This window comes from Hyalella azteca, unplaced genomic scaffold, assembly GCF_000764305.2.
Source record: "Hyalella azteca isolate HAZT.00-mixed unplaced genomic scaffold, Hazt_2.0.2 contig7025, whole genome shotgun sequence".
NCBI lineage: Eukaryota > Metazoa > Arthropoda > Malacostraca > Amphipoda > Hyalellidae > Hyalella > Hyalella azteca.
In genome coordinates, this window is record NW_025937161.1 from 2764 (window position 1) to 16736 (window position 13973).

The 13973-nt window shown below is 38.5% G+C and overlaps 2 protein-coding genes across 5 annotated transcripts in view; both read left to right on the plus strand.

The window, feature by feature from the left end:
• The first annotated feature begins 5389 nt into the window (after positions 1–5389).
• On the plus strand, positions 5390–8413 carry LOC108672626. The gene is made up of 4 exons (XM_018160327.2): positions 5390–5882; positions 6320–6454; positions 7212–7367; positions 8126–8413. Exons 1-4 carry the CDS (start codon positions 5675–5677, stop codon positions 8368–8370), a joined length of 744 nt encoding a protein of 247 aa, XP_018015816.1. The 5' UTR covers positions 5390–5674; the 3' UTR covers positions 8371–8413.
• A 4585-nt stretch (positions 8414–12998) lies between these two features.
• The window catches only part of LOC108672632 (longitudinals lacking protein, isoforms N/O/W/X/Y), a 19117-nt gene continuing 18142 nt past the window's right edge, over positions 12999–13973 (plus strand). For 2 of the 4 annotated variants that reach the window (XR_007156788.1, XM_018160337.2), the window contains exon 1: positions 13000–13235. Coding sequence is in view for 3 of the 4 variants with exons in the window: in XM_018160337.2 (XP_018015826.1) it covers positions 13152–13235 (84 nt within the window). In the remaining variant the exon portion in view is untranslated. Of the gene's footprint in view, positions 13236–13973 lie in introns of all 4 variants that reach the window. The other 2 variants (XM_018160336.2, XM_018160338.2) reach the window with 2 other exon arrangements.

Consider the following 13973-nt stretch of genomic DNA (forward strand, 5'->3'; position numbering starts at 1 on the left):
TTTTTTTTAAGACGACGGCTTGTGAAACCACAATAGCCCAACTAGACAAATTAATTTTGAGGAATCATTTTTTCTGTTAAATTTCATGTGTTCTCTGGAATGCATGCTAGAAGCCTGCCCAACCAGATTCACAATCCACTCCATAATATTTTGAATGGGCAGGCGCGTTAGAGGGCATAGTAGCCTATGAAATTGCGTCCTGAAACCATAGCTCCTGTAGGTCAACAGCCACTGCTTAAGCATGCGCAAGTTCAGCATGGCCAGAACCTCTTTTGGCCTAACCTACTCGACTCTTCGACCAAAACAACCTAATTGAAGGTAACTTCATCTCATTGGCTGCAAGGAGGAGAGCCGGGCAAAATGAGTAGGTTATGAGAAATGTCGTTACGACCATATTAACTTGAGCTGTCTGAGCACTGGCATCGGACTTCCAGCTGCATTGGCTTTAAGCAGTGTGGCACCGTGTCTGGCTTGCAGTGTTCCAGCGCAGTCCTCGATTCTGGCTCAGAGGCTAACCGAGGTTATTGCATGCCAAGACTGGTCCTTGGCTACAAATAATTTAAGATTTAAATTTTTAAGCACACGGCTGCGCATATTCCGGCTACTTCTTCACCTTCAAGCCGGCAACAACAACACAAGGCTGCGCACACTCTCCGCAGCTGACGCTGGGGCTTAGTTGTCGTCAGGGCTAAAGTCGATGGTGTAGAAGGCTTTCGACGGGTTCTTTCGGTAACACGCTGCCAGGCGACAAAGAGACATTCCTAACCACAACTATCCTTCTGCCACGCGCACCGGCAGGGACCATTGAAGAGATTATGTCTGTTACCCATTTAGGAGTGTCGAGGCTATGTCTGTTACATATTTAGGGAGTCTATTTAGAGGATCAGAAGCAGGATCAGAGAAGGGAACCCAAGATGTTAACAAAGGAAGCGATTGGAGGAAGGGTGTCAAATTAAAAAGTTGTTCGCGCTAACTATTCCAATAAATCTCATGGGTCGTAAAGCCATAAGGAATCTAACTGAAATCGGGAATTTCGCGAGGAATCTATTTCATAACCTCTACATTGCCAATCAATCCTCAGCTAGTTACTAGGAACGAAGTGGGGGCAAGCAAAGTGGAATGGCTAATAGTATTCTTTATTCGGCGAGAGAATGGCTAAGCAAATCAGCCAATCCAGTGCTCAGCCGACCATCCCCGATCTCCTCACCTCCTAGCAGGTTCTGTAAATTATAGAAAGAGAAACTGAATATCACGGAGTAAGATTTGGAGGAACGTAAAGTATAGATTAATATTATTAGAGCAATTAATTTCAATACACTGACTAACGGCCAGTAAGTGTAGATACAAGATGGCGGAATCGGGTTCTTAAGAGTCCCCAAAATTGTATTGGCAGAAGGCCAAGAACCAAGTGGCCAACCATTTCCCGTACCTAGAAACGTTGGTAGGATCTAAGTACAATGAAGGCATCCAGCAGTTGACTCCGGGACCGTATATCCACGTATGATGCTCCGCCAGACCATCGACCGTCTCACATAAGGTGCGTGTGACCGTCTCATAAAGTGACATAAGCGCGACCGTCTCACATATAAAGTATACATGTAAGGTGGAGTAGAACGGTAGCCAAGCGTAAGGTGTGCTCTGGGCCAAGTAAGGGGAGAGTTTGGCGGAAATAAACTTCGGTATCACATCTAAAAGAATCGCATTTATACTCAGATTTGCAATTTCCAAGCATCGGTTAAACACAGTGTATGACAAAGTCAGTCAGTCTTCATCATCTTTGTCATCATCAGTTGACAATTAAGATTCATTTGAATGTTCTACTCATTTGAATGTTCTAAATTCTTAATGAGAGGTTCAATAAATATAAACAAAAACAGGGTCTCGTGGTGCGTGAGCAGAAACGGTACTTACACCGATAAAAACTTATTACAACTAGTAAAATTCTGGTAATAAAGTCTAGATTTTGGCACCTACTTTACTATCCGAAGATTTCAAGTGCCTGCACGGCGTTCTGGGATGTTCAGATTACGAAAAAACGACACGTTGCAATCAGGGTCCGATGAGGCGGACATCGGATAACGCGCTCGGTCATTACTATCAGTTATTATCAAAAATTTAGTACCAGAATCATATAATAATATATATTATTCTCTTCACCTTTTTTGTTTATTTGCTTATGAGGGACGGGAATAACATTTACGTACTTAAATTGGACATTTTGTTTCACGCCGAAGGTCATCAATTTGAACCATGCTGAAGGTGTTCTACTGTCTGGACAACGCCCGGGCCCGTACATAGTACCATTAATAACTCGACATATCAATTCATTTATTGATATATGTTGGAACAGATAAATTTTTACACAGAATGAAGCGCTCGCCATAGGTTATGACAGACCGGGCGAGCAGTTAGTGCGTGTCATTCCCTGATTAAAAAAGATTATTCTCTAGCCAAAGAACGTGAGATTTCGTGCTGTGCATCGCATTTGATCAGAAAAGAACATTGCTCTGCCGCACAATCGGCTTGTTACTACACTATTAGATTCATGTGAATCTTTCTCCAAGCTCTCGAAAAATTTGATCAGAGTTTTAATTAATACGACATTGCCGAGTTAAGAATTTTTGATTTCCCAATGTTAACGAAATTTTTTATCCCGTATTCTTTATGAACTTAAAAGAGATGACGACGGTGTATAGAAGGCTGATTAAATTTTGAATTTGAATAAATTCAATTGAATTTGATTAAATTTAAATTAAATTTACGATTTTATATTATGGGATTTGGGACACTCAAGGCCTTCAGATTATTCGACAGGAACAAAATTTTCAGAGATAAACAATTAGCCTTTATGCTCACTAATTCCTGGGAACAAAATGATTCCGACTTGAAATTGAAATTCTGTATGACTTTTAGAAGGAAAATTAAATTGAAGCGAAAAATGAAATTAAAAATTTATATATATTCAGTGACAATTTTGACCCGTTAATGATTTAAGCTGCATTTCTAAGCAATATATTGGTTTCAAAGTTTTGAAAATTACTAAAAAAATTTCGATATTGCATATATTACGAAAATAACACGTCCAAACATTTATTTGGTTTTACTAAATTGTTGCAGGTCCTAAGAATTTTATGTTGCTTGTTTCAGCCATTAATATGTAGCTGTTATAAATCCATAAGACCACAGACAGTGCTGTGTTGAACTGAAGGTGATGTGTGAAAATCTATAATAATCCTTCTCAATAACTATATAATAACCCCAAGCATAGATATTCTTGAAAACCGATCCAATCTATGAATTAGCAAAAGTTTACAATGGGAGTTTGACATTGCCTACTGTTAGATATAAACATCTTAATTAGTTCCACTGAAGGGACAGCCTCTTTTTTCGTGTTCGCAATTACAGCTGATTTACATGAGAGTTTCGTGCTGGTTGCTGCCCCGGCAAGCACTTTATAAAATTTCAATTTATTTTGCCTTGAACATTGAATACGAAATTTATTTGATTATCAACTTCCATTCTTCAAGCAGTCCAAACTCCAAACCCACAATTATGGTGAAGATTTCCATTCGCCAATTTTAAGTACCTACCAGTAGCCACAGAACAATCATTTTCTGTGACTATAATCACTAAATGCAAGATAATTTTCAATTTGTGCTTTTACGGCACAACTGTTCAGCAGTACGATGATATTTACATGAAAGTTTCGAAGTTTGTTAACAAAGCTACTAAACGTAACTAAGATGGGTAGCATTTTCACATTCTTTTCAGACGTAGCCGATCTCTTTCTTTTTTTATGTCCATTTGATTATTAGTCAACTTTTAAACTGATGATAATGCTGTTAATCATTTCTACATAAAATATCACATCCCAAAATAAACTTTAGTATTTCAGAAAAATTTTGTACTTCCTTGTCCCTTGGATCGACTCATCCATTCCTGGGAACACTTTTACCGAGCATAAAAATGACCGTTTTTCAGACATAGACTTAGCGAGCATTTGGACCATGCAGGCATATATGAAGCATCGATTGTAATCGTAAATGCAGACGTATTCCCGTAGCGTGACAGCCGCTGCGGCGCATTATAAGCTCCTTGACAACCCGACGATGCGCACTAAATATTATATGTGGACATGAGGCGTGGCCCTGTTGTTTCTACCGAAGAAACTGTGCTAGATCAAAGTAAAATGATAACCATTTTAAGTATAAATGAATTTTTCTAATGTTATAATTATGCAGATAGAAGTCTCTTAAATTAAGAAGGTCTAAATTCAACGATTGTTATCCTGGCGAACATCTCATGTGCTTTTAATTTCATTGGTTGGAAGCAACTACAAACAAACGAAAACAAGTTTTCAAATAAAATATGGCATGTTGATTTGACAGAATCTGATTTTTAGGATTGACTATTTGCGTTAGGCTGGAAATCCTTGTGCGGAATCACTGGTAATTCAAAACATTCCAAACGCACGTTCTAGATCACACAAACGCCAACTCACATGCACAGTTTTACACCCACATCACCTACATGCATTTGTCTGGAAAGCCAGTTATTGTAGTTAAAGCATCCAGCTACATTGACCCAAACAAAACTACTCACTCAGTAACACCTTTGATCAGATCATCTGCACACCACTCACTAACTCGTTTTGGAACGGTGTATCCATGGTTGAACTTACACTAAGGTTGACCCACGAGAAGTTCCGCCTATACTAGTTCAACCATGGGTTTATCTAATAACCCAATGTTCATATAGTGGAAACTAAACTCATGATTTTTCTGAAAATGTTGAAAATAAATTCTCTTTTCTTTCAATTATTTTTCTTTTAGGTTCTTAGCGTGAGGATATGTAAAGAACGTAAGCAAATTCATGTCAACATATCGATTCATTTAAACATTCAAGTTTCATCGCGATGTGCAGCGGGAGGGTCTATATAAGGTATTGTGGTAAATGGAACAATAGCGTGCAAGTGTCCATAGTGAAATAAACTACCTCGTTTCCACATCCTTTTAATTATAATTCAATTCTGCCTGGTCAACATTTCTCAAACGACAGCAAATGTTAAATCGCGCAATGCACGAATCTAAAATATACGATGCCTGATCATATCTTATTTTAGCTAAAAACCTGAATCTTCTAAAAAAAATTTGTCAATTTGGCTCCCTTATTCTATCATAAGATGCGTGATGCCAACTACCAAGAAACAACTCCTAAATTCTCGATTAAAGTCACAGTAAGTCGAACTGAACAAGTCCAATCTCAAACTCTAAACAAATCCAATCTCAACTCTAATTGAACTTGATCGACCCGCCTGCACTGCACGCCTCAGAATACTACGTATTTGTTTTACTAAAACAGAGACGATGTTGCTACGGCGTGCGTCGGAGTTCGTTTTGCAGCGAGCTGATTGTTAAAACAAAAAACAGAATTATTTATCTAAAAAACATAGAATTGCTATGGTTGTACCATAAAATCAACGTAAATCTGGTTGAGCAAGACAAGAGATATACCATATGAAACTATTGTCTGTTTTCCTCTAATGAAACAAGAATAATTATTGTCAATTGTCAGATGGAATCAATATGCCACTGCAATAGCATATTGCACGTATCTCAAATGCAATCGAATAACTGCCAGCTGGAACTGAACATTTTATGAAAATACACCGGTGATGGCTGCTCCACAACCGGGATTTGTGCTGGTGCTACTGGTGTGGTGGTGCGCGGGGTACGCAGCGGGGCAGGCGTCGGAGGGGTACTCAGCTTGGCAGGCGCCGCAACCCCGACTTGTTGTTGCACCGACGGGGACATTTGTCTCCGTGCTGAACTCCTTCATGGCGACTGGCGAGGCCTACGACAGCCTGCCCGCCAGCAGCCTTTGTGAGTGAAAGATCTTAATTGATATAATAAGATGATGTTAGAAGAGTTCGATGAAGTTGAAAAAATACGTATTGCTTAACATAGAATGTATATTTCCTCTTAAAGGCCTTTCTGATTTTACTTTCGTAAAATTTCAGCTCCGAAAAAATCTGTTATTTTTGCACATGTATTAAAAATTTTTGCTAAAAAAACAAATTTGGGCCTGAAAAACGGACCGTTGCTCAATAAGTTTCATCAGTCCAGGCAGTGAAACATGTTGCATAAATTAAATGCTTGCAGATGATCAAGAATGGGCGACAGGCCTACAACATAATGAACGCTGAAACGCTAATTTTTTTAATTCATCTTCTATGATCTGGAACAATGTACAAGAATCGGCAACAGGCCATGGGCCTATTTCTTCAATGCCAACACTTCTATTCTATTCTAATATCCAGGTCAGTGTCGGCAGCAGTGCTTTGTAGACCCGCGGTGCATGGCTCTGTCGTACCACCCTGGGCAAGAGAGGTGCTACCGCAGCAAGTATCCAACCCCAAACTCCAACATCCCTGGCGCCGTCTACGAATATAAAGGTGAATACAATAACTTATATATGCTATCTTTCTTACTAAATTATTCTCTATAAGTTATACTTCACTAAATGATAGCATATCCACTGCTAACGTCCCTAAGAATGAAGTATAAGTGAATTGATTTAATCTCTGTAAAACTGTCACATTATGGGACGATTATTATAATAAATAATAAAAAAGGTTGATTGCCGCTTTTCGTTGACAATCTTATCGTAGGTCGAGACTGGAGAAGGGCTGATAAATTTAAGATATCAGCATTACGTTTTTTGAAGATGCGGCTATAACATCTCACTTCTCGTGGTCATGGGTCAATGTCACGGAACACGGACGTAACAATTTGCCTCAACGCAAATTGTAACAAGTGTTACTCTACAGTCTACACAATGCGTTACGAGTGTACAGAGTGTGTAACGCGTTTAATTTTTTTGTATTAGTTGGTTCCAATTTCAGTTCTTTACTTTATATATTGTAAAGAGTATTTCCGTTGTATTTGTATTAGCTATTATGTTCAAATAATAAATACATATTCAGACTTATGTTCCAATAATAAATATATATTCAGACTTGAAATGACTAGCACCATATCGAACCCGGTGCAAGTCTAGTAGCTACTTCAAACCATCGTCAGTCATGAAAAGATCCGGTCAAATGACACGATGTTAGATCTTCTGTGAACAAGGCACGAAAAGGAAAAATTATGTTATGTTATCTTATGTTATGTTATGTTATGTTATCTTATGTTATGTTATGTGAACAGTGAAGTCCCTGACGCGAGGCGACGATGGGCTGTTCTACGTCACTTTGGACACGCCATTGATTCCAAGAGATCGCTGCGTGCAAATGTGCTCCAACATGACTGGCTTCCATCTTCCCTTCGCCAAAACTCGAGTCTCCATGGATTACCTCAGAAGCTGTGAGCAGAGTTTTCTCATCCATTCACAGTTTAAATATAATTTTTCTCGAGCGTTTTTGCTATTTTTCATTCGTATTTTCTGCTATTTTGTTAACACACACACCAAAGTGTGTTATTTGTTCGCACTTCAAATGATTTTTCAATTTGAATTCGATGAAACATGAATTGAAAATCCCTGGTGTCATGCAGCATCCGAGTCATTCAATAATTAATTTACAGCAGCTGTATATTGGTGTCATGCAGCATCCGAGTCATTCAATAATTAATTTACAGCAGCTGTATATACAGGAAAATGCATGAATACTGCATGTGTACGTAAGGAAATATACATATATATCCTGTGCTACATTTTCAATCTCGTTCATACTAAAAATTTACATCTAAACTCGCGTGTTCTAAACTCTCTAAACACGTGAGACAATATTGTCATACTCGAGCAGAGGCATGCCTACATATATACTACCACGCAGAAGTACACAATACGTAGTACTGCCATGTCATACTTTGCCCACGGTTCTGAACAATACATTATTATCGCATAGAAACCTGGATGATTCACGAAAGCACTGAAATGCAAAGAAAGCGTTATGACTAAAATTCTGAAATCCGCATAAATATATTAGTTCCTCTACTTAAAAAAATAGACAACACACAAATCACTTTCACATTTATACACTAATCACAGTTGTCAGGCAAGTAATTAAGTGATTAATTAAACTCATGCCAAGTCATTCCATGATATCGTTTACTCGCAACAGTTCCTCGTACCTTCATCGGACTGACGAAGAATAGGGCAACAGGAGCCATAACGTGGGATGACGGCACTCCGCTGAACCGTGTCGCCTTGGGACTTTCTTCTGAACCCTTTATCAATAATGGGTGTGGTACTGACGCTACATCACCTTCTCCCGTCATCTTCGTAATGTATAACGGCCTCATTGATGACACGTGCACTCACGGCATGTGTGCTTGCCAAGCGGACTTCAGCGCAGGCAACAATTGATTTAACGAGGTGGCCCAGTGGTTAAAGTTCCTGAGTATCAAGATTGGCGCAGAGAGGCGCGGGTTCAATCCCAGCTCTGTGCGCCAGTTTCTGGTCAGAATCGGCAAGGAGGCCGGGCGGTTAAGCACAGAAAATTTGAAGCAGGGAGCTTCAAGTTCGAGCCCGCAACAAGCTGTGGATGTTCTGCGATGTTAAGAATCGGCGACAGGCCTACGGCCTAATAAATGCTGAAACCGCTATTATTATTATCTGCGGAACATCGTTTAGGAAAATAATAGAGCTATTGCATACTAGTTTAGATTTACTGCTGATCACTGGGGGCAACAGCCACCGCCCTGATATCATTCTAACGTCATGCCATTTTGAAAGTCAAGCAACTGAAACCATACCTCAAGATCAATGTATTAAATCATCACGATTTTAGTCGTCATTATTATATAATCTAGGATAACCTTAGGTATTAACCAATAGTATCTCTTTATCAGGTGCTAAAAATTATGCTGGAAAACCTGCATATAACCCAGACTCAAACCTTTTTCTTTACCAATAGCACAATATAGAGTTGCTGATTTTATTCCTTGTCTTCAACCTGCAAGCAATCCCATGCCAAGTTTTAAATGAATTTCTTATTTGGTTCATTTACCAGGCCTGGTCGACCTCAACGCGCCTTCGCCTTCTCAGGCGGTTCCTCCCACACACCCTCAGGTGAGGTCGGCAGTGAGGGCAAACTTTTGTCCAATGTTAATGCCACGTCCTCCCTCACACCCTCAGGTGAGGTCGGCAGTGAGGGCAAACTTTTGTCTAATGTTAATGCCACGTCCTCCCTCACACCCTCAGGTGANCGTAGATTAACGATAAGACATGGCAATGCGTGCTATAGTAATAATCCGTTCATATAATTTCGTTAAATAAAGAGATCTGTTTATACGGGAACTTTTTCCTGTGCCCGTATTATTCAGTTCCTAGAATACGTTTTCTAGAACACTTTGGATTAATAATGATTTGACAAAGCAACTTATTGCAAGTAAGGCTTATTTATTGCTTGCTACTAATTATTTCAGAGGCGAACAAAATTAATCATTATTTCCCGACAACGGATTGTCATATTGAGCAACACTCTATGAGTATAATCCTGCATAGAATTTTCAAGCTTTATTTACAGAAATCATACATAGGAGATTATGATGCAGTTAGCAGCAAATTACCCTCTTGAATTTAGACACCGAAGATAAAGCTTGACTTGCCCTGACGTGTACCTCATTTGTTGCAGCCATCTGGCTGCTTGATCTCGACGAGCGTACTGGTCCCTCTGTAGATCACATTGCGGTTAATACTATATTAATAATATTATATAATATGAACATTATGTAACATAGTATATAACATGAACATTATGTACCATTATAGAACATACTCTTGAACAAAGGCGATATTTCTTGTTTATGTAGTCGTGCTTTATTTGTGCTCACGTAACTAGCTCTTTTTCTTTCTGCATCCGGGTTATAACATAACATAACATAGTGATGTCGGCTCTGAAGTGTAGGCCTGATGTGGCCTGTCGCCGATTCTTTTCCATTTCGTGCCTTGTTCATAGATCTAAACCTGTCTCTTATACACATCTAGATGTGTATAAGAGACAGCACCATCTCACTCAAGGAGTTTACTACATCATTCAACAATTTCGACTCATTGCCGTGCTCTTCCACCAACTCCTCTCTTTTTCGAGCACCAAGAGTTGGTTTTTCGCAATCACGGCAAAACCAATGAAGCAATTTAGATTTCTGGAGAAATGAGTACTCCTTAGAGCTCAACTTTGAACAGCTGATACAAATGAGATCTTCACATCGTNTGCACTTAACACTGCATTAATAAGATTGAGATGGCAGAATTCGTTTTTTGCGAAACACGTATGATTAAACTTACGGATTATTAGATAGATTGCTTCTCAAGCCAGGCAGCCGTAGATTAACGATAAGACATGGCAATGCGTGCTATAGTAATAATCCGTTCATATAATTTCGTTAAATAAAGACATCTGTTTATACGGGAACTTTTTCCTGTGCCCGTATTATTCAGTTCCCAGAATACGTTTTGTAGAACACTTTTGGATTAATAATGATTTGACAAAGCAACTTATAGCAAGTAAGGCTTATTTATTGCTTGCTACTAATTATTTCAGAGGCGAACAAAATTAATCATTATTTCCCGACAACGGATTGTCATTGAGCAACACTCTATGAGTATAATCCTGCATAGAATTTTCAAGCTTTATTTACAGAAATCATACATAGGAGATTATGATGCAGTTAGCAGCAAATTACCTACTTGAATTTAGACACCGAAGATAAAGCTTGACTTGCCCTGACGTGTACCTCATTTGTTGCAGCCGTCAGAGCTGCTTGATCCCGACGAGCGTACTGGTTGGTCCCTCTGTAGATCACATTGCGATTAATACTATATTAATATTATATAATATGAACATTATGTAACATAGTATATAACATGAACATTATGTAACATATTATATAACATGAACATTATGTACCATTATAGAACATACTCATGAACATATGCTATATTTCTTGTTTATGTAGTCGTGCTTTATTTGTGCTCACGTATATAGCTCTTTTTCTTTCTGCATCCGGATTATAATTTTTTACACCATTAAACTTCAAATATATTGATTTTTGCTGATTAAACTTGTGTCTAAAATTCTTTAAGCTTAAAGCGTTACTTATTAATTATTAAGAAAGTTTATTACAATAAGCGATGAGCGTGACAAGGAGATCAATCCGAACTATGAAATTGATGCGACCTTTCATCCAACCTTCGTAACTCGGTTCATCCCAAAGATGGAACCAGATGCTGCAATCACCTTTCATTTTACTATTATGTTCCAGCCAACATATTAAAAAACAACCGATTTTCAGCCTAAAACTAGTAATTTCGATGACCGCGCGGACACATGAACCGTCGATTGAACCCGTAAATGAAGACGTTTTCCGGCAGCGTAGAGGCGCTGCATCGCACCGACTTAATTAACAAAACACCGACAACGTGGACTGATATATATACGGACACTAAGAATCGCCTCTGACGATTCTTCAATCAGGGAAATGTGATAGGTCATAATATTGCATATATGACCTATTTAAATTACATATTTATGACCTAACCACATATTGTTAACAAAACCTTATAAAACCTATTGTTTAGAAACCTTCAACATGAATCTAGCGGCTCTGAAGTTTAAATAATATTACAAGGTAAATAAATGCATCCGCATTAACGCTTATATATTGTCATTATATTATTTGTTGACTTGGGAAAACTTTGAAAATGATACCATTTGATTAAAACCAAATCAGCCTTGGCTTTACTCCTCCACTTTGTATGGTTGACTGACTTTTTGAGTTAGGAGCGAAACTTTCACTGCAGAACGATCACGCCATTCGAAGAAGCTTGAATAATATCCACTGCAAACTCTGTACTATACACATTATACGATACTACTACTTCTATGAAATAATGGTCAATATAAATTCGCTAAAATTGGGCGAAAGAATCGAATGAAAGATGTTCAAAGTTATTTCGTGGGCAATTATATGATCACGTTTTGAAATTGAGAAGTATTAGCCGACCATGAGGCAGACACTTTTCAAGAAGAGGACAAAGCCGAGTGGTGCACGGCTGATTGGTGTAGGTCCGGAGAGATCCAAGGCGTTCGATTCAGGGCTTATTGGTGCACAAAATTGGTGGTGCACGGCTGCGCTCCCTTCTCGCCGACGAAAACTTGAGGTCACGGACGGACGGACAGACAGACGGACATGGCGAGCAAAATAGTAAATTTTTTCCATAAATGAGAAAATGCGCTAAAAAGGAAGCTATTGTTTGTCGCTCTCGAAAGCCCCCGCACTTAGAGTTTGGAAACAAAAATTTTGTCGAAAAGTTTCAAATACGTGCAACACGAGTAATTCCAGGTTTGAAGGGTATGCCTAATGAAAAAAGAATGAAGATTGTGAAGCTTCCAAGTCTTTGTTATCAACATTTAAGTGTCGACCTCTTCGAAGTGAACAGGTATACTCATGGTTTATACAACATTCCAGAAGGTTTGCAATATTATAAAAAATATACCAGGGAAAAACTATAAATAATAAAACCTGCTGTGTAACTCATCAATGCAACAACTTTTTACGCTTCGAATCACCGAGATGTGGAACAAACTTCCTTCTTGCATCGTTGACGCTCTTGGTATAAATGCGTTCAAGAATAGACTATATGAAAATATTCAGAATGACATGCTTCGAATAGCAGCGCCTACCATGTCACAAATCGGTGGATGCTCTGCAGCTACTTAGATTCAGCGTTAATTTTGAATAGCCCTGGTCAAAAGACCAATCCTCAGCTGATCCAAGAGCATTACATGCACCAGCGGTAGGGCAACCTGGAGTACCTATTCTCAACGAGTATATATGTGTATGTTTCGCTGTAAATGTCAAGGAGTTCAAATAAAATTCCGTATTCGATTTTTTGAACAGTTGTCATATCATTTTACTGTACATAACGAGTTAAATATATTTCAATAACGCATTTGTAAAATTTTGCATAGAGCTTATAATTTTTGGCTAACTGACATTTGTTTGGCTCCAGTCACTTACAGTTCATCTATAACATGGCGTCGCGAAGCGCCTGTCATTTTTGTGCACTGTGCTTGTAATCATGTTACCATCTTCAAAATATTTTTTATTGTAAAGTGAAGTGTATACTTGTAAATTGCAACCATGTCGTTAGGAGGCCTTCTCTCTCTGAAATGGAATAACCATTGTTCGACTTTCCTCCATATTTTGTCTAATCTGCACAGAAAGGTAAGTTAGCATCTGAAAATAACTAATTCCGTAATATTTACAAATTGTTTATGGCGCAATCAAATGACTAATATAATTCTCATTATTTCTCAACTAAATTTTTTATCAAAGCCTTCTTAGTTGCCATTCCTTTCAAATAAGTTTGATTTGTAAAACATGATGTTGGGACCGGACAGTTTGGGTTGAGCAACTTCAACTTGAGCTTACCTTAACTTAACTAAGCAAGGTTATGAGCTAAATATTGACCATTTAACTGATTTCAATATACAAAAACACTTCAGGAATGCAGATCTTCTAAACATTGAAGAGTCATATAACAGATAGGTAGCTGATAACACAGTGCACAGCACTATCAATAGATCTACTAGTTTTATGTCCTATAAATCTACCATACTCTACCTTCTATACACACCAACTAGTAGTGACTGAGTGACTGACTGCACTGTTCCCATTTAATTCAGACCAATAAACCAATACTAAGCATAAACTGAACGATAACCAAACAAACCTCATACTTAAGCCAACGTACTTAATCATTTTTTCAGTAGCGTATTTACTGAAGAGGACTTGAACAGTATTCCAGCCATTGAGGAGCGCCCAGTCGGCTCTAAATTAACAAGCTTTCATATACAAGAAGAAGAGGTTCTCAAGCGCCTTATCGCTGTAAATCCAAACAAGTCATGTGGACCAGACGGTTTCCACCCCAGATTACTCAAAGAGTTAGCAACTGTCCTAGCC